The sequence below is a fragment of the Desmodus rotundus genome, chromosome 9 (genome assembly GCF_022682495.2).
Source record: "Desmodus rotundus isolate HL8 chromosome 9, HLdesRot8A.1, whole genome shotgun sequence".
Lineage (NCBI taxonomy): Eukaryota > Metazoa > Chordata > Mammalia > Chiroptera > Phyllostomidae > Desmodus > Desmodus rotundus.
The window spans coordinates 15,340,000-15,366,113 of record NC_071395.1 but is presented as its reverse complement, the minus strand read 5'-3'; the positions used below and the strand labels follow the sequence as shown (position 1 = coordinate 15,366,113).

At 45.5% G+C, this 26,114-nt stretch overlaps 1 protein-coding gene across 4 annotated transcripts in view; it reads left to right on the top strand.

Annotated features, from left to right (window-relative positions):
* ZNF827 (zinc finger protein 827) overlaps positions 1-26,114 on the top strand; it is a 155,819-nt gene that overhangs the window by 64,240 nt on the left and 65,465 nt on the right. For all 4 annotated transcript variants that reach the window (XM_045202338.3, XM_071219154.1, XM_071219155.1 and 1 more), the window contains exons 6-7: positions 19,330-19,569; positions 21,918-21,975. In XM_045202338.3, coding sequence (XP_045058273.2) covers positions 19,330-19,569; positions 21,918-21,975 — 298 coding nt within the window. The remainder of the gene's footprint in view (positions 1-19,329; positions 19,570-21,917; positions 21,976-26,114) is intronic.

Here is a 26,114-nt window from a genome sequence, read left to right as displayed (position 1 = left end):
GAGTCATTGCATCAGAACAGTTGAAATTCCTGTATTTGCCAGTTGGTGGGGTTAAGAATTCTTTCCTTTGGTGTTAATTCAAAATGCACTGGAACTTCAAGGGAACGTGATTTGTGTAGATAAAGTATAATACAATTCTTACATCCTATTGTAGCCTCGTTTGTCTAAAACTTGCCGTGACAGTGCAGCTTCTCCTATAATGGGGGGGTGTAGCAAGATTGTGCTGACTAGTGAATGCCGAAAGTGTCAAGAAATGATATTCAAGCCAACATAGTTCCATATAGTTGACGCTCCATTCAGTGTCAAAAGGCCGTGTGGACATGGAGTAATCTGTTGTTTTTTTCAGTCAATGCCGAGAGGCTGCACAGCTCTCTGATTCTTTCCCATAAAATAAGCTTTCACGTTACAGTGACTTCAACCCTTCTAACTGTGACTTTTGTCCCCTCCTGATGGCAAGGTTCTAGTGTACAATATTTCTGTTTCAGAGTTTGCTGTGCAGCCGTGCCGTGGGCAGAGAGGGCTGGGTGGCACTGAAAGATACTATGCAAAAATGAGATTGCAGGGAAGACATTCTTTCAGGAAAACATTGTATCTGAATCCGTTTGGATGATGAGACAATGAAGTAGGCAATTGATATTGAAGTCCCTCAAACAGAATATGGCTATGCAACCATATACATTTGATGATATTTGCGGACGCAGTGGCCTTTCTAAAATGTTTATGTTGACTTTCTTTGAGCCCGTGTACTGTGGGGGTTAAACAATGGTCAGATGGATGACATGGTCCCATTTCCAAAGGGCATCCACCCTGCTTCGTGGTGGGAAAACGTGTTTGAAGACTAAGATAAGTTTTTTTGCCCTGAAAAATTTCCCCAGCATTCTAGGTGCAAGAGACTGGTTCAAAAAAACATGTATCCCAGTCCCTCCCCTCCAGATGCTATGGTCTGGTCAGATGGAATCCAGGGCGAGGAAACTCACCCAACAAGTGACTGGCAGGCATGCGGAACTTCAGGCTTCTACACTCTAGCAGGCTGTGGTCAGGCGAACTGCAAAGAAATTTCTGAGTTGTCCAAAATATGGGCATGTGACTTTAAAAAAAAGTCATCGTTCCTGAGCCACAAGGTAAAGAGGAGTCGCCACATTTAAAGTGGACAGCAGCGTTTCTGAGCAGGGATAGGTCAGTGTTCTCGGAAGAGGGAAGGCGTTAGGAAAAACCTTGCTGCTCTGTCCATCCTCAAGTCGTAAATTGGGCAATTTCAGTGTTCGTGCCCCAAAAGACATCCAAGCACAGGACTTGTCAGTGTCTTCAGACCGCGTTTTCCATGCTGTTTGCTGTCCCTCTTTAGACAAAGGTCGTGTGGTAATTCAGTTCCCAAAGCATCTCTGCAGGCAAGTCAGGTCTGCTGGGGCTGCACTCCCCACGAGACCCCAAAGCCCTTCTGCAGGCATTCATTCTGTCACGCCAGGGAAAGTTCTTCTGGTCAGGAAGAGTTGGGTGAGCCCTGGCCGGTGTGGCTCAGTTGGTTGGAGCATCATCCTGTGGTCCCAAAGGTCACAGGTTTAATCCCCAGTCAGCGCACATATGAGAAGGTGGCCAATCGACGTTTCTCTGTCTCTCGCCCCCCACCCCCTGTACCCCCCTCCCCCCTGCAACCACTCTCCCTATAAAAGCCATGGGAAAATATCCTCAGGTGAGGATTAAAAAATAGAGTTGGGCAAGAAAAGGGCATCTGTGAATTATCATGCATTTTCTTTTCCTTCTTTCCATTGGGACCCAAGGAATAGCTAAGACGTAGAATGAAAGGATTTCTCTTCTCTGTTACTTCCTGGAGAATAGAAGCTGTGATCGGCAATAGTCAAAGCTCTTTCACTGAATTAATAAGAGGAAACTAGTCAATAATTTCGGCTGCTTCGTTTCCAGTTTTAATTTATGATGACTCCTTAATGGATGCTGGGCACATGGCCCAGTCAAATACCATGTGAAACTTTCCTACGTGGAGACACCTCTGTAGGTATATTGTTTTCCAGATTGACATTTACATTTTATGGGAAAAACATAGATGCATTAGGGACTAGACTAAATTTTTCATTAACTGCATGTTTGGGGAAATCTGAGTTTTCTTCCTTCCCGTGGCTCAAGTTCTATTTCAGTTGTTAATTGGGAAGTCAAGTGCCTGACAGCTGGGCCAAATAAATTGATTACCATGAAGAAAGCAGCCCGCTCCAGGAAGCCACGGGACGCCTGCGACTACCTGTGGTTACGTGAGGCAAGGCAGCCAAAGTAATCAGACTTTTCTGCTAAGCGGATAGTTGCCAAAGATAATTCCCAGAAGTCTTGATCTAAGGAGGCCAACGTGCCAGAGTTCAGTACAGGGAACATGTGACACTCGACAGACGGAGAAAGTCAAGTCACTGTGAAGCTCTGGGTTTGCAGTGTCCGGTGACCTTGCAGACCTATGGCACAGATGTGTTACCACAGATATGACTTATGCTCAGAGTGACACAAAATTTTATCTGCTTTGTCTGTTGGGCTTCAAGAGGCGTAGCTCGATGCGACGATAAAGCAATGCTCTCTTCTCCCTTTGGGCGGCTACGGGTTTACCTGGGGGTGTGGGTATAAAACGTTCCGTGTGTACGGTTGTACCTAGAAGTAGTGGATAACAATGATTTTGGAACATGAATCCCATAAAAATAAGTAGCGGGATAGCTGGAGTTATTGAGAAATATTATTGAAAAACTAAACATTTAAATTTACCCAACATGGTAAATAAAGCTTCATATCCAGACCTTAATTTGAAACCTGTCTATTGGTTTTCTTGTTTCTATGCTCAAAAAAGGACGCCAAGTAGATTTATATTCATTTTTGATTTATATTCATTTATCCCGGCCTAGTCTTGGAGAGCAATATAAATTATAATTGCCTCTTGTAGAGGAATCCAGGCGGGCCCCAGATTTGAAATACTTGGTGATGTAGAGTACAGGCACTCCGCCGAGTAAGTTAGGGCTTCAGCTACGAGGGGTTTAGAAGCAGGCACACTTGGGTAGGGTGCAGTTTGGGGGTGAATATAATCTGTGAGTGAACTGAAGCAGAGAGGAGAAGTACCTAAAGATTGACTTTATTAACTTTTAATTAAGGCTCTTTCAGTTGTAAATAACAAATCCTCTTCAGCCAGTTTAGGCAAGAAAGGGAATTTAATTGAAGATGGTTTGGGGCTACTCATGGAGCGATCCCAAGGGCAGGGACTGAGTCCTCCACGGGAGACAGGGACCCAGGGACCCAGGGACCCAGGGACCGGAGGCTCTGCCCTCCACAGCGCGCCCCCTCCTCTCTGCGCTTTCACGTGGACTGTTGCTGTTTCCCAGCCAACAGCTGGTGGTGGCCCACAGCTTCTGGGTTCCAAAGAGCAGCGAGACAGACATTTCTTTGCCTCAATTCCGAAGTCCAGCTGATTGCCTCATTCCTGTTGGGGCCCACAGGAGACACTTCTGTATCTGGGATGAGGGCGTGGTGGGCGGACATGGGCACCGTCAGGTGGGGTTGTTGGGAGGAGAGGATTTCCCAGAAAGGCCTCGCATCCCGGGGGGAGCAAGCGTGAGGGTGGCGTGGGACCGGAATCGATACATAGGAATCACAAAAGCTGAGCAGCAGATTGTGGTGATTTAAATGCCGGTTATTTATATATTAAATGTCAGTGTGTTTTGGCCTTTGGGTGACGTTCCCTTTCTGGTAGACTCTCAGAGAAGACTTGCCCCACCAGGACGCTGCCTGGCCAGCCCAGCTCTGGGGGTGCTGAGACAGGGCCTCCCCAGGTGTGGTCCACAAACCAGAAGCATCAGCACAGGTCGGGAAGGATAGGGATGTATCAGAAATGCAGATTCCTGAGCCCCGTTCTGGACCTGGCTGAACCCCTTCGGCTTTTACAGCCCTGGGATTGGTTCTGACAGCTAAGTTTTGAGAACTGTGGAGCTGAGGAGACGGGTAACTAGAGGAATAAGTTTTGTCCATCTGAAAAGAATGCCTTAGGTTGAAGCTGCCAGAGGACAAAGCTATGTTGAATGTACATTTTGCTTTTTCAAAAGAAGCATCTCCCTTAAGTGGAGATTCTTTTTCATCTATTATGAAATAATGGTATCTGGAAACCTTTTTTAGAAGGTCACCTGTACCTAGTGAATTAAGAGTGTTGATTATGAGCTTCAGATAATAATACAACTGTTTTCAGTGTTCTTTTGCTGTTAAATTTCATGATTATTCCTGGGCAATGCGGGCCTTCTTTTAGGAGGAAAAAGCTTCCCCTTATCCCCAACAAATCAAAGACTGTGATGGGAACACTTCTATTCTAAGGAATTCCTTGAGATAAATTAGAGATTTTAGCTAAATACTTTCTCAGGGCAAAAATTACTCACTGTTCCATTTGGTACGTCTCTTTTGGAAAATCATAATCTGTCAAACTTTATAAGCAGTAGGACTTCGATAATAACCTGCAAGAATGGAAAATGGGTGTTTCACTTTCATACTAATGTCATCGTACCTTTGCCTCCTTCAAACCCATGTTATCTGATTGAGTGAGAAGACATGGGAGGCCTGGTTGTGTCTAGCTCCTTGGGATCCCGCTTGCTTACATACAGCTGAAAGCAAAGCTCACTCCGAAAGTGAACAGGTGATGAGCCGAGCTACGTGAAAGAGTTAGGGTGATGTAGGAGTAGCGCGGGAAAAGTGTGTGGTTTATTTACTGTAGCGCTAATGTCCGTTGATCACATTGCCACAGGCATGCACTGAAGAGCCGAGAGCTCACCACTGTCGAAGTGGCACAGTCTCATCGGTCCAAAATTGAAACATGCTTCTTTTCACTTCAACTTTATTAGAGCCTCTGGAGAAATTTATTGAACCCAGTACTCTACTTTTCTAAGAATTTATGTATTTTAGATTGTTATGTTTTAGAGTGACTTCTAGACTGATTTTTAAGTACCTTCCCAGTTTTTAAACCATCTTTATCAAGGTATAATTCACATCACAAAATTTACCCACTTACAGTGCATGATTCAATGGTTTTTGGTATGGGGTTGGCAAAAAAAAAGTCCATTTAGTTTTTTCCGTAAAATAGAAGACATTTTTCATTTTCACCAATAACTTTATTGATTTGGATATTTTGAGTGTGTCGGCTCTCTCCTGCTATTTCTTCTAGTGGGTAGAGGCCAGGGGTGCTGCTAAACATCTTCCATGCATCAGACGGCAAAGAATTATTTGGCCAAAATGTCAATAGTACCAAGAAACTTCACAAACCACTTTTGACACGTTCCGTCAGTCACAGCACCTTCAGTTGCGATTTTACCTTTTTTTGAAATATAAAAAATACTATGCTGAAGATATTGCACATTTTCTTCCATCTTTACTATTAAAATGGCTGCACAAAAATTCACCAGTTTTGATAAGTTTTTTAATGAGCGCTGACATGACAGCTGTCACAATACAATCTAACAAAATTGTATCGAATGAAGTTAAAGGCAGCTAAGTGCTCCTAGAGCCATCATATGGAAAAAACTAAACGAACTTTCATGCCAACCCAGTACATTCGCAGAGTTGTGCAACCACCATCACGTCCGATTACAGAATATTTTCATCACCCCAGGAAGAGACTCCATTCCCATTAGTGGCCATCTCTTAGCGCTCCTCCCACCCCCAGGCCTAGGCAACCACTAATCTACTCTTTATCCCAATAGATTTGCCTGTTCTGCACATTTCATATAAATTAAATCATACAAATACATGGTCTTTTTTAACTGGCCTCTTTCACTTAATGTTTTCAAGATTCATCTGTGTTATAACATGTATCAATACTTTATTCCTTTATATGGCTAAATAATATTCCATTGGGTGTTATTGCAATGGATTCAGCGATAATATAGTACTAATTTTGCACACGGTATAAAGTGGCGTGATTTTATATATGGCATAAAATGGATATACCGCATTTTGTTCATCTATCCATTCGCTGATGAACAGAATTTGGGTTGTTGCCCAACGTTTGCTACTATGAACATTTGTCGAGTGTTCCTGTGGACATATGTTTCGTTTTTCTTGGGTAGATAGCTAGGAGTGAAATTGCTGGGTCAAATGGTAACTCTATGTTTAACATTTTGGGGAACTGCCAAGCTGTTTCCCGAAGCAGCTGTACCATTTTATATCCCCACCAGCGACGTCTAAGAGTTCCAGTTTTTTTTCACGTTCTTGCCAAAACTTGTTATTGTCTGTCTTTTTTATTACAGCCATCATACCGGGTGTGAACTAGTATTTCATTGTGGTTTTGATTTGCATCCGACTGATGATTAATGACGTTGAGCATATTTGCATATGCTGATTGGCTATTTATATACCTTCCTTGGAGAAATGTCTGCTCAAGTCCTTTTCCCACTTTTTAATTGAGTTATCTTTTTACTCCTAAGTTGCAAAAATTCCTTATGTATTCTGGATATAAGTCCCTTATCAGATACATGACTTGTGATTTTTTTCCCATTCTACTGATTATCTTTTCACTTGCTTGATGGTATTATTTGCAGCAAAAAAAAATTAAAGTTTGATATAATCCAGTTTATCTCTCTTTTCTTTTGTTGCTTGTGATAGTTGTGGTGTTACCATATTTTCCATAATTCCAGAAGTTAAGTAAAAATGGAGACTTGTTTGACATTAAAATAAATGCCTGTCTTTACTTATATTACCAAGTATTTAATTTTCATACATAAAAACTACGAAACCTAGTTTATTGAATGAATAACTCCATAGCAGAGTCAACTCCTTTGATGTAAATATTTGCTGTAGCATCCTGGGGTTCAGCTGATGACAAAGATTATTTGTGTCATTTTTTTAATGACTTATAATGAATGTGACCAGCTATGAGCTTACAACTAATTGACCAGATGAGTTTGCTCATTGCCATATATCACCTGAGCAACTCTCGAGGTATATGGGAAAGTTAAATCTAAGTAAGGAATTAGAGTCTTTTTTTTTTTTTTGGCACTTGAAAACTCAGTGAGAATGGACGATCTTTGGAGTGTGAAAACTATATCTTGTACAAACAAGGAATCGATCACTTTAATAAGATAAAAATGTGAGAGAATTGTTTTCTTGATGGTGTGGACCTCGTTAGGCTCAGAGGATGTGCAGCTGTGGCATTTACCTGACCACTTCAGCAGGACGGAGTCAGCGGCCTGAACGCAGCTCCGAAGGGCCGTTCTTTTCCCAACGAGGGGAGGGGACTTGCTGCTAACAGGCTCCCCTCTGCCTCCATAACTGGTGTTACCCTCACCCTTTCACTAGTAACCCATCTGTTTCTTTGGTAACTGCACACACAGCTTACAGAGCCTTGAACCCACACACCTGAATGGCTGTTGCTGCTCCCCTGCTTCATATGGGGCTTGGCCAGCTCACACCCCATAGCCAGAGACCCTGCACCCCCTCTTCCCTCAGAGCCCTCAGCCCTCAGGCCACCCCTTTGCTTTCTTGACCCAGCTTCCTCCACCTCCCACACTGAGGTCTGGGACTCAGAAAGGCCAGACTCAAAGGGGCTCTTGTTTTATTATCATCTCCCTGTTGCATAGCTGCATATGTTAACATAGCCAGGAAAATTTGTATTGGCCAGTGTTCCCAGAAACCAGGCAAGAACTGGGAAAGGAATTTCCTAAGCTCCACCTTCATTAGAGATTCATTCCTGTTTGGCGACAGGGGGAGGGAGGGGTTTGAGCACCGCTGTGAAGTTGGGGGTGAGGCTGTAGGGTAGGGGGTGCGGGGTGGGGTAGAGTGTGGTGGAGGGTTTCCAGATCCTCCTTTACAACGTTGACCAAAAGACGGACGACACCCAGGACATGTGTTTGCAGGTGGGATGGTGTGCCCTCCTCCTGTGTTTCTGCGTGGTTTCTTGGTTTCTGGTATAAATGACTACAGGGGTTACCGTATGCACAGCGCTAACAGTGGCACAAACACAGAGGCCATTCCTAAATAATATTTGATGGTGACAGCCCTAAGAAGAAACTTTATTTTCTGCGGGACCCAACCGCAGTGTGGATGCAAACACTTGAGTAACTAGTTATTCTGTTGCATTTTTCACTCAGAGGGTACACCTCCCTGCCAGGGAGGAGCTGGGTACTTTATCCATGCCTTGAAATCGTCTACACCACTCTAGCTTTTTACAGTTTTTTTCCCCAAGCTTTTTGGTATAATGTTGCCATAGTTCTGGTCTTGGGGTGGGAGAGCACAGCCATTATTTTTCTCTGTGAGAGATCGAAACATTTTCATTCCATAGTGGTTTTTCTTTTCATATTGATGTTTCACCTGTCATTTGCTCATGTCAAAGAAGGGGAACATTAGGATATATGATTAAAACCCATGGATTCTGTGCCCATCTGGGTACAAGCTGGTAATGCAGACCTACCTCTGGAGAAGGGACTCCTCTCCCCACTGCCAGGCAGCGTGTTTGTGCTGTGGCCATGTCCCCCTCAGCACATTCGAGCTCCTGAGAATGACGGGGCCATTCGTTTTCATTGGGCAGGGGAGTGTCCCTATTAGCCCAAGAATGGAATGCTTTCCTGAGAGAAACTACTTCTCCCTACAGCTTCTGTTATTCTTCTAGGAAGACAGAGGATTGAAAAGTGGAGGGATCTTGGTCTTCCTTCCCAATAATTCTTCTATTTACTCCACTCATATATACATATATGTGTGTGTGTATATAAAACGTATGTAACTGTGACATTGCAGTGACTTGGGGGACTTCTTCTGAGATTGGAATCATCACCCTGCCCTCTGAGTCTTTGATTATTGGTAGGAACCTTCACTTGGAATTCATCAATGCTTATTTAGCCAATATATTGGGTAATACCTAGATAATACTTATTTTTCTTCTGCCCCCTTTTCAAAGTGCTCTAGGGAATGAAGAAGAAAACTGGGACCAGGAGGATAGTTTAATTAAGACAGATGGTTATCTCCTTTCAATTACGTGTGCTAAATAAAACCTTTCGCACCGTGTTTATCCCATCTGAATGCTGTTGAAAATATTGTCTCCTAAACACCGTTCCCGTTAGAAAGCTCTTCCTATTTGACTCTGTCTCAGCTCTCTGGGAGACACCCAAAGCTTCAAGTGTTCATCCTGTGTGACAGTGAGTGTTCAGTACTGGGTCCTGGTTCTCAGCCCAGGGGTGGTGACCTCTCCCTCTGTTCCCTTGCTCCTCACCACCTGCTCCGGAGAGGACACCGGAAGAGAGAGAGGAAGGGAAATTAAAATGAGTCACTTACGCTAATTGTAAGTGGCCTTGATGTAAAAAACGCATCTGATAAAGAAGGTTGAAGCCTAGCCAAAATGCTTTGTGAGGGTATTCATGCACTCTGCATCTCTAGGAATCCATGGGGTAGAATTAAGAGCCCAGAGAGGTCATTTTCCACCATCCCATAGCCCCACCTTCCGTCCAAGGGCTCCCACAGGCCAGGCGCTGGGGCCTGGGCCCTATCAGATGCAAAGCCTTATTTGTCTTTGGTGATTAGCACCTTGTTTTTTGGCAAAAATATGTTAAGGTTTGTTGGGGTTTAAATGAACCCTGTACTTTAGCTTTCTTCTACTTCTCATTTTTTCTTTCCACTTAATTTCCGTGGTCTTTCTTCTTTTTTTTTTTCCATTTTTTGTGGGTTTTTAAAAAATTTTATTCTTTCATTCAACAAATATTTATTGAGCTCCTATTGCTTTCCAAGCTCCATTTTGAGAGTTCGGGATGCAAAGGTGAACAAGAATTCCCAGAATGCCCTCTGCCGCATGGAGCCTCCTTCTCATCCCAGCCCATCTGCTAGTGCCCACTTCTCACTGAAGGGAGGGCCTGGGTTCTGGTCTCTGGTGTTCCTCGATGCTCTGCCCTCTGTACCATGCTCACCAGCCCTTCTCTGCCTGCTGGAAATACTGACCAATGGGAGAGACACAGTCGGGGCTTCTCAGCAGAGATACATACCCTTGTGACATGATTCAGTAATATTTAGCAGCACCTAAGAAAAGCATTTTAAACTGTCTGCATATACTAAAGCCTTTTTTTACCATCTGTTAGTGGAAAATACCTAAAAAGTTTTGCAAAACTCTCAGTAATTTAAATAAAACTCTTGGCTTGCTCCTTCTTCTCTTTGGGCATTAAGGACCTCCTCTGTTCTTCTCTCCCCTCTTTGTACATAAAGCACTTGACAGAGGTAGACTTTGCTTTTTGGTGATTTTTTTTTTATGTCAGCAGGAATTCTATTGAATCTTTCAGGAATTCTGTTTAAAACCTACACGTGCATACTCACCCCCTGATCCAGGTTCCTGGGAAGATAGGGAAAGGCCCACTAATCACAATAAATGAGGTGAACAGGGCTTAGATTTATTAAATGGCAAAGGATAATGATGTTAAATAACTTTAAGGTTAGATCAGATACTTTAATTGACCCTATTCCTTTCTTTTTTAATATGAGACCAAAAAAAGTATATTCTGGACATTAGATGAAAAATAGGTTAATTTTTTAAAAATGAGATCATTTGGAACATTACCAAATGGCAGACACATAGTTTAAATACACCTCTTTCGCTGATTTCCAGTGAAATCATCAAATGAAAAGAAAACAAGATGATGGGGAGAGGTTTTACATCAACACCAAGACAGTCAGGGGTCAGCTGCTCGTGACCGAGCCATTCCACGTCGCTGCTGGTTGCTCATCTCCCAGGGCCCCCAGGACTCTTGACTGTCATTGGAACAAAAGTGAAATGGCAAATAAAGTAAAAGGGACAACAGTGAAGTGTCATGGACCTTATTCAGACTTGTGATCACCTTCCATGTGACCACTCTGAGAGACCTTCCTTTATGTTGTGGGAACCTCCCGTGTAGCTTAACGCTAGGCAGGTTCTTATCCAGAATCAAGCCCAAAACTTGTGCCTACAACCTTGGGCCCAGTTTTGTGGCTAGCCTGAAAACATGAGCAAATGCCCAAGGACCTGTTGCATTGCTTGCTGGCATAGGGGATGCGAAGACTGACTTAAAAATCGACAGAAGAATAAAGCATCAAGGACTTGGCTCCCATGGAAAATAGGTTTCTTGGACCCCTGAAAGAGAACTTCCAGATCTCACTAACTCTTTATTGCCTTTAAAGTTCGAGTTCCATTGTTTTAGGGCTTACTTGTTCCATGCAAATTAGTGAAGTGAAACACCTGGGGCTTTTAAAAACTTGATTCCAAGTTACCCCCCTGCTTGCCTCTGTCTAATTGTGACTCTAGTGTGCATAGGTAAGTCTCCAGGTGGTTGTTAATTCTTCTTCTTAAAGCCGTCAGGTAACATGCTGATATAGAGGACAAACGCTGATTAATTTATGGTTTTGGTGATCGAATTCCAAAGGTCAATTCTGATAAAATACTTTTGAAATTGTTTCAGGGATCAAAAGTGTGGTGTTGTGTGTGTGTGTGTGTAGAAAGAGAAGAGGCATACAAAAAAGCCCCATCCTTTTAAACAAAATTCTCCTAATGTTTAGATTACTGTGAAAACTGGTTTTACCAACCTGGAGAGATGATTTAATTTAACTAATTTTTTAATGCATTGTTTAATTTTGGGCAGATCTTTGCTTGTCTTTCTTTCAGACATTGGCCTGGCCTCAGGGTTTCCTCCGTTACTCCTGCGCAGGTCTGGGTAGAATGTGTGTGTGTGCGCTCTGGGCGCCATTGTCGGGCTCTTCTGTTGAAAAATATTTTTTTAATAGAAGGAGGGGGGAAATAGTCCAATTCCCTACCTCACACTACTTCGCACCCCTGCCCACTACATCTGTTATCTTCTAGTCTGCAGACCATGCGTTTTATCCATTCCAGAGAGTTCACCTCCCATTCCGCTCTTCCAAGAAGAGGGGCTGGAAAGGGTTAGTCTCGTATACCTAATACAAGAAGATGCTATTCTTGTATACCTGTAATGTTCTTGTATATTAGGAAAACCAGAGAAAAACATGTTTTCTTTCTTGGACAGAGTTTCCTCTCTTTCTCTCCAAGAACAGACGACTACTACGTCCAGTGGAAAAGGCTCAGCTTCCAAACTCATTCCCCAGAGCAGGACTGGGGAGTGCTTCCTCACAGAGGACCACTGGACTCTGAGCATTTTTTTTTATTACTTTATTGTGGTTCAGTTACAGTTGTATGCATTTTCTCCCCACCACTCCCCGCCCCGCACCCCAGCTAGACTCTGAGCATTGTGCCAAGGAACCCTGGGCCACCCCGTAGAGAAGAAGGAAAGTTGATATACAACTGCCCGTGGAGAAGCATGTGACAACCCAGTCCTGTAAGGAGCATAGCACTTGTCCCAGCATGCTTGTGCTTCTGTTCTGTGTGATGGCTTAGAGAGCAAGAGACATGGGGCGGGGTGAGAAAGTGGACAGGAAGGGTAACATTCAGTGTCTGAGCATAAGGTTCTTAACTCTCAGCACAAGAATGGAGCTCCGTGGTCTCCACTTCGCTGGGGGCCCAGCTCCTGGCGCAGGGGGAGGGAAGGCTGCCAGCCCCAGGCCACTTCACCCCCATGCTGAGAAGACCAGGCGCGGCTCCTGTGGACTGACATTTTCATTTCTGCCCTCGTCCTTGCCTCTGCTGGGCCTCTGTCTCTCCCTGTGTCACCACAGAAGCTCAGCCCAACTCTCAATTCCATTTTGATCTTGGCGAAGGCAAGATCAAGTAAGAGAAAATGAAGCGGGGAGGGCACTCGCCTTTGTCAGATGCCTGGGATGACAGGCCCTGCGATAGGGTGTTACTGTGACATCCCACATCCTGTTCCCGGCCCTTTGTTTCACGCAGCTTCCTTTCCACCTGCAGCGTTGCTCACAGACGGTAAAGGACTGAACCCAGTGCCTACAGGAATCGAGTTTCATACCTGGACAGTGTTTGTGTGCCCAACAAGAACTGTGTATCTTTGAGGACGGCAAGTTGGAGATGAAAGATTTTAATTTTTATGATTTACGAGCATATCCCTCTAGACAGTGAATTGCTCCCATACGGCGTAGTTGGCATTGCTTCTAGAGGCTCGTTGAAGCTTCTCGTTATTCTAAGACACTTGTTCAGACCATGACAGTGAGCAGTCTAGAGAGAGAGAGAGGTCACTTACTATTCTTTGTTTCAGTGCCATCATCCTTTCATGTTCTGCTTTTCAGTTCGTAGCATGTCTGCACACCTCAGGACAGGGAGCGTAGCATTACACACCTGCTGTGCTTCAGGGGACCAGCGTACGTGAAGCATATGGAATGTGCTGGGCCCTCTGCAAAGGCTTGGGGATGAGAGACAAATAAACGTCCAGCTCTCCCCTGAGCGTTCAGTCCAGAGGGACGCGAACCTGTGCATCGTCACGGTGGCGACTGCAGCATTCGCAAGGACTGTACAGTCCACAGGTGCGACAGAGCAGGGACGGTGCCCATCGGGGGAGAGAACGGGGTGCTACTCACGGAGGGGATGTCGGAATAGTTTTGAAATCTGCACTGGGAGGTGTAGCGGGGTATTTAAGAGGGAATGAGGCGAGCGCCGGAATATTTCAGCAGTGGGGGAGCGCGAAGGCACGCGGAAGAGTGCCGAGAGCTGGTGCGGAGCCGTGGGCCTGGGGCCTGAGTGGGGCGGAAGCCAAGGGGCAGCCGCCCAGGGGTGGGAGCGGAGGCAGGAGGCCCTTGGGATGGTGCCTGGGATGCCCCTCCGCTCTTCTTTGGGTTTCCATGGCACACGCCATGCCGGACCACCCTCGCCACCTCTTCTTCCAGTGTTTTCTTCCTCCTCCTCTCCAAGAGTAGCTGGGAACACTTCCACCCTGTCCACATGCTCTACCACCGCCCCTTCAGATGACACCTGCTCTGTCACTGCTGAGTCTTTGCCTGCCGCCCCCTATGCCTCCAGGAGTTCCACTTCCTGCAGGGATTGTAAATAATTCGCCGAAACAGAACTGGAAAATTTTTCTTTTATTTCTCCCCAACCCAACTTTTTGTATTCCTACCCCAAATCTAGAGAGCACGGCATAAGGGACACCATCTGGCAAGTGTGTCTTGTGTTTGGCTCAGACGGGGACCCTGGTGGATGGGTGCCTAACATCTGCCTGGGAAATCCAGAGGGTGAGAAACAGAATGGCCAGCTGCTTTGGGGGCCAAGTGTGTGCTGCATGGGGCCTGAACTTGCCCTCTATGTCTGGTCAAGTAAGAGGCACTGTTCCCTGTGTCCCCGGCAGCGACCAAATTCCCACCAGAGGGCTGGCTTCATGGGTGTTAATTTAAATGCTGTCCAGTGGGGCTGCCAGGGCAATTGATGGTCCCTCAACACAACGGGATATGGGAGGAACAGGAGGGTTCCTAGGGGCAGTGGAGGAAATGAGTGACCCCAGACAAGAGGGACTTCAGCCAGGTGAAGGGAACGGCAGGGGAGATACCAAAAGTAAGGCTTCGAAGGCCCCATGCACAAATCCCATAAGCCTCTGCTGGCCTGCAAAGGCGAAACCATTCTAGAACAGGAGAGTAAAGTAAGACCTTTCTCATGCCCTCACTTCTCCTCCCTCTGCCTCCTTCTCTAGCCCTTCTCTGGGGTCTGGAGGGCAGCTGGTGTAGAAGGCAACAGGAAGAAACAGGGATTCCACCCCACTCTGCCCCACCCCTGTAATAGGTAAGCAGTAGACTCTTCCAGACAGCACGAAGGACGGATCTTCAAAGGAAGGTAGAACTGTGAATTAACACATTGGCTCAGGCCTTCTGCATTCTGAATCGAGACCGTTTTGCTGTTAAAAGGGGTTTTCAGGCCTTGTATCATCTAAGAATTATCAGGTATAGGCCTGCCTGAGCTTTCCCCTAGGGAGAGGGGGGGAACCCTTCCTACCAGGCAGGTTTAAAGAGACAACGGACTACAAAAAACAGAGTTGCTTTTATGTTTACACCCTATGCGTTCTGCTTATTCAAGGTACCAGCTCCATCTCTCAGGGTCGGCTCTCCAGCCAGGCCAGACCAGCGCTACTCCCTGAGCACCTGAGGAGGAGTCCAATTCCTCCTCCATGTCTCGGTTCACGGTCTTCCTCAACTCCTCTCCGCACACTGTATTTTAACTTTACTTCTTGCATGAGAGGGCTGTTTGTACTTGTCTGATCATTCATTTAGATTTAAACTGCTTGAGGGCAAGAACTATGTTTTATTTACCTCAGTGTCCCACACGTCATGTATCGTAGCACTTAGCACATAGTAGACATTTCTAAAAGATTACGGAATGACCAAATGACTGATGAATGAAATAACACAGGCTGGGAGCTAGTATCGTTATGTTTATGAAGCTAGAAAATACAGAATGGTTGCATTCTATTGCCCCACCCCGTTGTCAAAGTTTGAATGGGGCTTCACTGACTCTTCCCATGCTGCCAGCACGCAGCGTTCTAACCACTTCTAAGTAGAACACAGCATCTTTTTATGGGCATATATGGTTGTTTTCATTATTAAAAAAGTTAGGTAAGTGACAAAGTATCCACATATTTTATAGAAAAATTACAAAATACAAGCAAGCATTGCAATAAACAGTCAAACTGCAACCCCCCTCCCAGGCATAACATGGCCTCGTCTTTTTCCACGTGCCAAGTTCTTTCTTGGAATAACAGTATAAGCCATCTGGGGTAAGATTAATATTTGTCCTGTTATTTTAGGAAGTCACTCTAAAAGGATCTATAATGGGCATGGAGGGGGAAGACGATGGGAAAGAACAAACACCTGGAGGTGCAGACCTGTGCTGGGGTGTGGGAGTCACAGCTAAATCAGTGAGATGATTCATTTAGCCTTTGTTATGCTGGGATGCCCCAGGCTGAAGGGAGAGAGCTGGCTTGGGGACCAAGTGGGATCTGTAAGGGACACCCTGTTCCCAAGTCAACCTGCCTCCTGCATCTTAGGCCACCCTGTCCCCACACCTGGCTGAGAGGGTCACTGGGGGGCCTAAGCTACAAGTTTAGAGAAAGGGGGGTAGAGGAGGTAGGAGAAGGTAAAGAGGGATTATAAATGGTGATGGAAGGAGACATAACACCGGGTGGTGAACACACAATACGATATACAGATGATGTATTATAGAATTGCACACTTGAAACCTATACAATTTTACTAACCAATGTCACCCCAGCAAATTCAATAAAAACAAGTAATAAGCTACAACGTTAGAGGAGCTTTTGCTTTCTTCTTTGAAGCTGTGGGTGCTGATTCAACTTGGGAGGAGGGGGTTGAAAACTAGAATGTGGCAGAAACTTTCCGGCAGTGGTTTCCAGTTAGGGCGGCTCTGCTCCCCAGACAGCATTGGCAACATCTGGAGTTATTTGTGGTTGTCTCAACCAGGAGACAGTGACAACGGCATCTAGTGGGTAGGGGGATGGTGACAATGGCATCCAGTGAGTAGAGACCAGGGTGGTTGCTGAACATCCTGCTGTGTACTGCTCAGCCTCCCACAACAAAGAAGTATCTGGCCCCGAACGTCACCGGCGCTGAGGCTGAGAAGCCCTGCTTAACAAAAGGAGGCAAGGAAGCACTTGGCAGCGACGCCCAGAAGAGCAAGAACCGTAGAGTACTTACCCTATGGTGCCTCGCTCACACGTTTGGAGGCCCATTTGAGGACTCCTTTCGGGGAGTCCGGAGTCCATCAGGTAGATCAAGAATACGAAAGGATTTTATCAGTGGTCAGTGTTTTGAGCATTTTTGAAAGATCAAGCGTTGTCATAGGAAAGGGCAGGAAGCACTTCATGGAAATCATACATGAAATTATCCCACGTAGCTTTTAAAAATGGGTTTCATTGAATTCAGTGGGGCAAATAGCCAGGTGGTTTTTAATCCAGGGCACAAGCTCTGGAAGAGGCGCTGGGGAGGAGACAGGGATAAATAATGGAGCTTCTTCCTAGCTGTGCTCTGTACATCGTTGGAGTTTTTTTTGTAACTAGATGAATCTCCAGTATTCCTTTGTGTTTGTCTTCAGGCTCGAGCAGGACTTGCAGGGCTCAGAGGCATCATTGTGTACCTGTGACACTGACCCCACTGTTCATCGTTGGTCCCAATGAAAGTACTTGGAGGGAACACAAAGAGGGGACCATGTGCTGTGGCTGCAGCAGAGGGTGGACCACCTGTTAGGGCAGCAGATCCCTAGGGGCACAGGGGGTGTGGTCAGTACTCAAGGAAGAAATCCCTGGATGGAAGCTAAAGTGCACTTGCAAAGGTTTTTGGGGGGTTTTTTGGTTTGTTTTTTTTTTTTTAACAAGATTGAATCAGTGAACTTGGCTCCACAGACTTACAGAGAAAAAAACAGCTTGGCAGAGTTAGAGAAGGGGGGAAGGGATCTAAATTAAATGTAACAGTTGCCTGCAGATTAGTTGCTGACAAAAAACAAGTCCTTTTCTCTGAGAAGCATGTGTAATATGTCAAAAGGGAGAAAAGAACAATTAGCACACTTCTTACATAAGAGCTTATTGATAGCACCATAGTAATTTTAGTTATTTAATTAAAAATGCTCCTTCATCTTTATTGCAAATCAGTAAACTGTGCATGTAATTGACTTTCACCTGTCTTATACTTAGCAAGGAAAGCACAGTTTTCTCTGACTACCCAGCTTGCAGCAATAAGATTTCCCCTTTTGCATCCCATAGCTTTATATTTTTTTATTGTTTTATCCTTCTGTCCATCCATCACCAATTATCACAGACTTGGTAGCTTAAAACAACAGAAACTATTCCCCAATGGCCTAGGGGCCAGAAGTCTGAAAAAGCTCCAGGCAGGAGCCTTTCCCTCCCTCTCCCGGTTTGTGGTGGCTCCAGGCAATCCCCAGCTGTGGCTGCAACTTCAGTCTCAGTGCCTCTGGGTAGGACACCATAGACAGGGTAGCCTGTACACAATAGGAATGTACTTCTCCAATGTAGTTTTGGAGGCTGGGAAGTCCAAGATCAGAGAGCCTTAATATTTGGTGTCTGGTGAGAACCCACTTCCTGATTCATAGAAAGGCATCTCTTTATTATGTCCTTGCGGCAGAAGTGGCAAGGCAGCTCTGTGGGGTCTTCTTTGTAAGGGCACTAATCCCACTCACCAGGGCTTCACCCTGGTGACCTAAACACCTTCCGAAGGCTCCATCTTTAAATACCACTGCTCTAGGGATTAAGTCCCAACATACTAATATGGGTGGGACACAAACATTAGTCTGTCTTCACATGGCCTTTTCCCCTGTGTCTGTGTCTTGTCCTCTTCTGTTTACTATGGGGACACTTGTCATTGGATTTAGGGCCTACTTGATAATCCAGGATAATCTTATCTTGAGATCCTTAACCATAGCTGCAAATACCTTTTTTTTACCCCCAAAATAAGGTTACATTTACAGGTTCCCGGTGGTAGGATAGAGACATACCTTTTGTGGGGGTCACCATGCAGTTCATTTGTCTGTCTGTCTGTCTGTCTGAGTCCTTTTTGCTTTTTGTTTTCTGGAATGCTGAGTAGCTACTAATAAATGCTTATTGATTTGAAAGTGTGGCCTTATTTTAAAGTGACCCAAATTAATGGCTGGGCTAATTGTGCCACCTTGTTTCAAAGACGTTCTGCCATTAGCTCTAAGGGACATGTGGACACAAAGACATGGCAGCCTAGCACAGTGAGTTTATGTTTCAGACTAGAGCCAAACATCTAACAGTCACACCTAAAGCAAGAACAGTCAGTAAATTGAATCGTTATTATAACCTGTAAGATTGCTGTTTTTCTAAGTGATAATCTTTGGGCTACCATTAACTTCCTAGGTGGTCTTGAGGATTACTAGCTCCCAGCAAGGAGTAAATGTTTTAGTTGAATCAACTCTATTTATCTTTTATTAATTTAGATGCCCTAGAAGAGAAAGAAAAAAAATGATCAGAGCTTTAAAAATTGAGGGAGAAAATCATTATTTTAATATGCTAGCTCTCACTTGATTCATTGAAATTAAGTTATAAAATGAAGACCGATGTACACCATCTTCTCTGTAAGTTCGGGAAGCAGCATGGCAGAGAGGAAGGAGTGGGTGGGAGTGGCTGGGAGCCCCTGAGCAAGGACCCTGAGCTCTAGATTTGCACAGCTGGTTCTGCTGCCCTTCCTGTGGCCTTGGGCAAGTCACTTAGCTTTCCAGGCCTCAGTTTCCCACTTTTTCAGGAAACCAAATGGGTCAAATGAGCCGTTTTTCCAACCATGTCCCCGTGCACCATGGCGCTCTCTTCCCAATGGCTCCTTGACACCATCCTCACGGTCCTCTCGGTGATTAGACACTGCGTTCCGTTCTGAATTAAGACACTCCGGTGTTTTTCTTTGTCTGCATGCACCTGCTCACAGCGGAAAGCTACAAGGAAACCCAGATGGTGAAGATTAAAGAGGAACCCATGGAGGTTGACATCCAGGACTCACATGTCTCGATATCACCCAGCCGGAATGTTGGCTATAGCACTTTAATCGGGCGAGAGAAAACTGAACCCTTGCAGAAGATGCCAGAGGGCAGGGTGCCCCCAGAGAGAAACCTCTTCAGTCAGGATATCTCCGTGAAGATGGCCTCCGAGCTCCTGTTCCAGCTGTCAGGTATGTGTGCGTGTGTTCAGGGAAACGTCAGTAATTGGCAGGAAAGCCACTCCCACAGAGTGAAAACACCCACGTGATAGGATTTTTGTAGACAGAAATCAATTCTGTTACTTGAACATGCCTACTGCCACTCGAACTCAGTTGATTGGATGTCGCCAAGTTGAGCTCCTGCCAGACTTTCTTTAATAAATAGTTAAGAATCGTTTGAAATTAGAACTCTATTCAATTCTGTGCAAGCGATCCCTGCGGACCAGGCTACAGTCTCACCTCTAATGTTGTTTAGGCAGTTGATCTGATTAACAGCCTTTTGTTTTTTTCTAATGTGCAAAAGATAAACTCCAACTTACTGCAACATTGACTGAATTACCATGAATTCCAAATTAGTGCAGTCTGAACTAATGAGATTTCACTGTACTCACCAAAGAGAAAAAAAAGAAAAAATCAAGGAAAGGGAAAAGCAAAAGATGAAGAATGAGAATTCTTTTTGGCTCTAGCCTAGTAGAACATTTTCTGTAAACCAACTGTGTTGACTTTGAATCCTTGGAATTCAAAAGTGCAGTAATTACCAGCTCAGCTAAGTGTTCTGATAGAATTGTTGAGGGTTCTAGTCCCTAAACTTTTCCCCTTGTTAACTCTTTCAGACTGTATACTCTCTGTCCTTAACAGATTGCCTAAACATGCTTGAGACTGATGATACATACGTGTTTAAGATTTAGATTTACATAGAGGGATACCTCCCTTGTCTGCGGTGAAGTATTTGTCTACATATCGAAGTTCATGCATCAGTACATTTTGTTACTAATGTTGGATAAACTCTTTTGTTATGGATAACAAATTTAAAGCACCCACTAAAATGCCTCGTTACTTAAGTATTCCCTTGTTTTCCCCACTAAGAAAAATACCAGGAAAGAGAAAAGAAGCTGGAATCCGTGGGCTGTCAGGAGAGTTCCCCTTCTCCTTGGCCCAGTGACACACCGCATACTGTGACACGGCATCTGGAGGCCTGCGAGCTCTCACACACAAGGGCCGCATCTGTGCAGAGCTCTGCCGTAGTGGAAATAGTTAATTCTGTCAATGAAATAGGGCACATGGATCTTTTTGAGCTCCAAAAAAGCTCCCAAACTTTCAAACACGCTTTTTGATTTTTAACAAGCTGAAAACAGATCTAAAAACCATACAAGGTTGCAGATGATCTAGCAGTTACATTGGGCCAAAGTGAGGCCAGTGAAGCTCTTTTCAGAGAGCCTTTCCGTCTAGGAGGGCGTTATCACAGTCTGCGATCGGCTCAGAACTTTGTGTCTGAGAGTGCTGCCCCTGGCGCTGTCACAACTGCCTGGGTGACCTCAGGCAAGTCATTTAGGCCCGATTTCCTGCTTTCTAAACGAATACTGCCTGGGAATCTCAGTTCACCCTCATTGTCCCTGGTGAGCGGACAGAAAGGAATTGTCCACGCAAACTGGCATGCCACAGCTTCAGACTCTTGTGTTACAGAGGATGGGACAGATGTTGTAAATCTTTGTTGAAATTTTTCCAAAATTTGTAAGATTAGGAGTTTTTTTTTTTACTTGCCCTGCCGTTGAAACCTGAAACCCTTGCGGAGTTGGCCGGGTTTTCTCTGGGTATGTAAAAGAAGCCATTGAGAGCCTTGGCGGTCAGGGCTTAGTCCTCGCGTTTGAACTGCGTTGGGGAGGCCAGAGTTAGACTTTTGTGTTCTTGAAAGCTAGTGAAATAATTTCTGACAGCTGGTAGGTACAGACCTCAAGACGGAGGAAGGGAGGGTTTACCTCTTCGTGTCTCGTGGTATTTTTCGTCCCGTGTGACATTTATCAGAAGGAGGGCCCTATGGCTGCAGTGCCCAGAGGTCGTCCTGTGGCTGTTTTCATAGCCCCTCTCACAAAGGGAGCTGACAATACAGGAGGCTTGAGGGTTGTCATCAAAGTCGGAAGCAGAGCAGTTGCAACAAGGGCATTTCTCGCGCTGAATCAGAGAAAGGCAGAAATTTTCAGCTGGGGGAGGATCTAGTAGAAACAGCCCTTTGTGCCCCCACGTGTGCACGTGTGTGCGAGCACTTCCTCAGGCCTGACTGAGACCAGATGACACGCTTGAAATTTGTTAGTGACTGCTTCCCTTTGATTGGTTTTTAATCAGTTTTTGTGGATGCTATCTACATGCTTCTGATGATGGTCTTTACCGATCAGACAGGGAGGGTTTGGCTGTTTAAAAAAAGAAACCCAGAGGAGAACCACAGGAGAGAAAGAAATGTTGAGGCTCTTTCTGCTGTACAGCCTTAAAGGCACAACTTGAGTGTCTGTGACCTAAGAGGTTTGTTTCATTCTTTCTCCTTTCAGAAAAAGTGAGCAAAGAGCACAATCACACAAAAGAAAACACCATCCGGACGACCACCAGGTAGGCACTCTGTGCGGGGTCCCTTCAGAACACCCCTGGGTGGGCCATGAGGCCCACAGCACATTGTTCCCAAACTGGTTCCTCCCACTGTGTCAAAGCAGTCTTGCCCTTGACCACTATTTTGTACAAGAACCTCAGTGGGTAGAGAACAATACAGAAAGCGAGGACACCAAGGTAGGGGGGGCATTAATATTTATTAAACATCTAAAAGGCGTCCTGTTGCTGAGGAGTTTTTTTTTTTAATTAGAGGGTTTTTTAAAGATTTTATTCATTTATTTATTTTTAGAGAGAGAGGGAGGGAGAGAAGCATTGATGTGTGCTTGCCTGTCAACCCAAGCATGTGCCCTGCCTGGGAGTCAAACCGGCCACCCTCCGGGTCTCAATCCACTGAGCCACATCAGCCAGGGAGGAGTTTTCATATGATCTTGTTTTCTGTGCCTGACAGTAATTCTGTGAAGTAGTTATGATCCTCTTTGCAGAAGTCCCTGGACTTGAGGGTTGGATGGGTGGCACGTCTGCGGGTCTGTATCTCAGGACAGCGTCCCTCAGGAGGAAACCAGGGCTCTGGCTGCAGCTGCTCCTAAGTCCCTGCGTGGCTGGGGGCTGATAATTCTCACCGAGGAAATCCCCACGTTTTCTCTCAGGGCATTAATGGGAGGGCAAAACAGAAAAAGCAGAAGAAAGTGCTTTTAAAAATAACAAGAAAGCCTATGTCGCTTACAGCTGTGGGTAAGGAAGCTTTCCACTGGCGAAAGGCAGTTTGAGGAGGTCTGCCAGGGTGGGCTACCCATCCGTCTGCCGAATGAAAGGGAGGGGCCAGGCAGGGCAGCCAGTCTTCCGACTCTGAGCTGTCAAAGGCGAACGCCAGCCAGCGCAGACCCCGCCACTGCGGATACGTTGCTCCAACCCGGGAGATGCGCGCCGTCCCCCCCTTAGAAGTCAGGGATCTTTGCTTTCCTGAGCAAACGTAGTTGCTCTCTACTGGGAGCATGGTTAGCTTCGTGCTTTTCATTCCTGCAACTAAAGACAAACGATGTTTTTCTCTTCGACATGGTCTGAACTGACCTCAGAGCATCATTGGGACGTGGAGGGTGCCCAGTCAAACCTTGCCTGAGTTGTGTTTTCTTTTTAATGCCATGAATTGGAATGGAAGAATGTCGCATATTAAACAGTGGCCGAGACAGAGCCAGCTTGCCTCACACAGAGTTGATGTAGTGTGGGGGAGAGGCACCTGCCTCTACTGGAACAGAAGAGTGGGGTTCGCCCTGTCTCTGAGTACACAGCTGGGAAAAGAGTGTTGGGATTAGGTTTGCACACTGCATTGGGACATGGGTGTGGTGGGTGGAAAGTCTGTTTCGTCTCTTCAGTGGGATTCTCAGATAGGAGATGTGCGCTACTATAGATTCCAGCTCACCTTCTACCTGTAATCCGAAGGCTGTTTAGTGTATGGTCTTGTGTCTATGGGTTAAACACATGCAATTGGCCAGATTGGTCGTCATTGAAAGGTGGCAGACTAAAAATAGTAAATGATCATTTTAATTGGCTTCCCTAGGCTTCTCGAAGTGTCGCAGGCCAGGCTCCTTAGCAGCAGAGCCTGAGGTGGGGGTTCCTGTGGAGGGGCTTCATTGGGAAGGGTCCTCACAGGAGCCTGTGGGGAAGCGACCAGGCAGGAGAAGGAAGGTGAAGCTACGGAGCAAACGCACGTGGTTTTAGCTGGATTCGAGCTTCAGCTCTGTCCTACAGTGAATTCTGGGGCATGAACTGCAGCACAGTGAACCTGGCCTCAAGGCAAGGGGGCAGCTCTTTGCACCCCCTTAGTATCCACTAACTTCAGCAGGTGCTGTGGAACCTCCCAGGTGGGGGGCACTGATGGTGAGGGCAGTTCTTACTCTGTGAGCAGCTGACACTCCCGGCAACTCGGGAGAGGGCGCTTGGGGATCTGGGCAGAACCCCAGCAGCATCTCCTTGGAGGTCTCTGCTGGCTCTTTAAGGTTCCGTGATAATATTTATATACCAGGAAGGTGTGCAGCACGACTGTGTTATTTTATGCTTTTCAGGTGTTCTCTGAGAAGAGGTACAAGGAGGTTTGAACTAGCCCCAAACAAATGAAATACTCCCCATAGCCTAAATTGCTTTGGCCGGAGCTGGAGCATAATTACAAGATAGAAGAAAAAAAAATTTTTAGCCATTTGGCAGAAGTGAAGCAATCCTTAAATTCTCCTCTTGTGGGGAGTAAGAAGAAAGAAATCAGATCTTTCACCCAAAGCACAGGAAGCTGTGCTTCCTATAAGCCCCCTGCCCCCACCCTGCCCTGTGATACAGTGTTCAGAAATCAGTATTAAGATTTCTTGGTTTATTGTTCCCCTACAAAATCCTCAGTGTGTTCTTATTTTTCCTTTGAGTAGGCAACTTGCTCAATTAGCCTCTCCTCAAATAGATCTCTTTTTTACCTCCTCACCTCATTACTTCAGGTGAAATAGAATCAAGCTGCTATGTGCCCAGAAATCCTCTTTGACCTGAATTAACTGATAGCAGGGATGTGGGGGGAGGCCAACTCTCTCTCTTCCTTTTTGAGTCCTGGCTTATTTTGTATGCACAAGGTGAGCTTCTGAGTTATGTGCGAAGGTATGATTTGGGATGCTTTTCAAAAAGATTTGTATCATCTTCCAAAGTTCCAAATGTCCAGATTTGTAAGTCCTTAGTGGGGTGGTTGGTTGGTTATCAGACTTCTCATGTTTGATTTCCTAGAAGCAGCTGACTGTCCAGAACAATGGCTCAGGATTGGAATCCAGTTCAGAATCGTCTGTGTTTGCGAGTCGCTAGGTACATTTAAGATAGAGCGTAATTTAACTATGAAGTCCATGGGGAAGGACAGCCCTGGGATGCTGGCCTCCAGGAAGTATTCAGATCCGGCTCTTCCCGATGCCAGTGAGCTTCCACACTCAGTGAGATCTCCAGCTCCTGGGGTCTGATACCGAGGGGGACGCGGGGAGGGACAAGGCATGCAATACTGAGGAAAGGGGTTGACCCTCTCCCTGTCCTTCATAAACCCACAGCTTCCCCCACAGTTGTTCATCATTATTGATCTTGACTCTCAATCCAACCACAAGAACTAAGGAAAAGTGTAGCAACCCAGGATGAAATACTCTGTAGCTTGGCATTTCAATATGGGCTTACCAACGAGACATGGGGGGTGCCAATTTCCCGGCCGGGGCCCCAAGCTGTCCATTGGCAGTTCTGCTGTTGGGGAGTGCCTCCATTATACGGTGGGGAGATACGGAGAGAGAAAATGGTGTTAGACAGCATTCCTTGTTAGCAATGTTTAAAAAGAGGCTTAGGTGAAGCTAAAGGTTGAAACTAATAACTAGCGAGTTTCTGGATCATTGGTTCTCTGCCTCATTTTTTTAAACTCTTACAATGGAAAATTTCAGAAGTACAGAATGTACCCATGACTGCGTTTGAACAGTTATCAATTCATGACCCGTATTATTTCATCTGTCCCTTCTTTTGTTCCCCCTCCCTCCCCCTAGATTATTTTGAAGCAAATCCCAGACATTTTAAGAACTCGTTTGAGAATGCCTTTTTTTCTTTTTATCCTAAAAACTTAGACTCAGCTGCTTAAATGGGATCATCTTCCCAAACATCAAAGAGAAAAACAATCACCAAATTGCCCCTTGTAGCCAGGCAGAAAAATCCATCTGCCTAGCAGCGGCAATGATTGGCTCACGTGGTCCTGCTCACCATGGCCCTGACCTCACCCCTTCGGCCCTTGTTTGCGCCCTCCTCACGCACCTCCACTGAATCGGTCCTTTAGGTGGGACCTCACTGTAAATGCTAAAAGCAGCCGTTCCTTTGCCTGTTTAACCTCAGAGTCCAGAAAATTCAATCCAAGCGTAAAGAAGCCCGTGTGTCTCCTTTGAGATAGTGTGTGGACAGAGTGTTCTTAACGCCATTCTACCTGACAAATGAGATGAGGAGACAGTCCAGCCAGGCCCATGAGAACAGGAGGACTGAACACTTACGAGACTAATAAAATCCTGGTGTTTCTATTTCCTTCCCCCGCACAAGCCTAGGTTCTACAGGGAATAGATAATCAGCTAGTACGATCGTTTGTGGGTGAAGATATATGAGGACCGCTC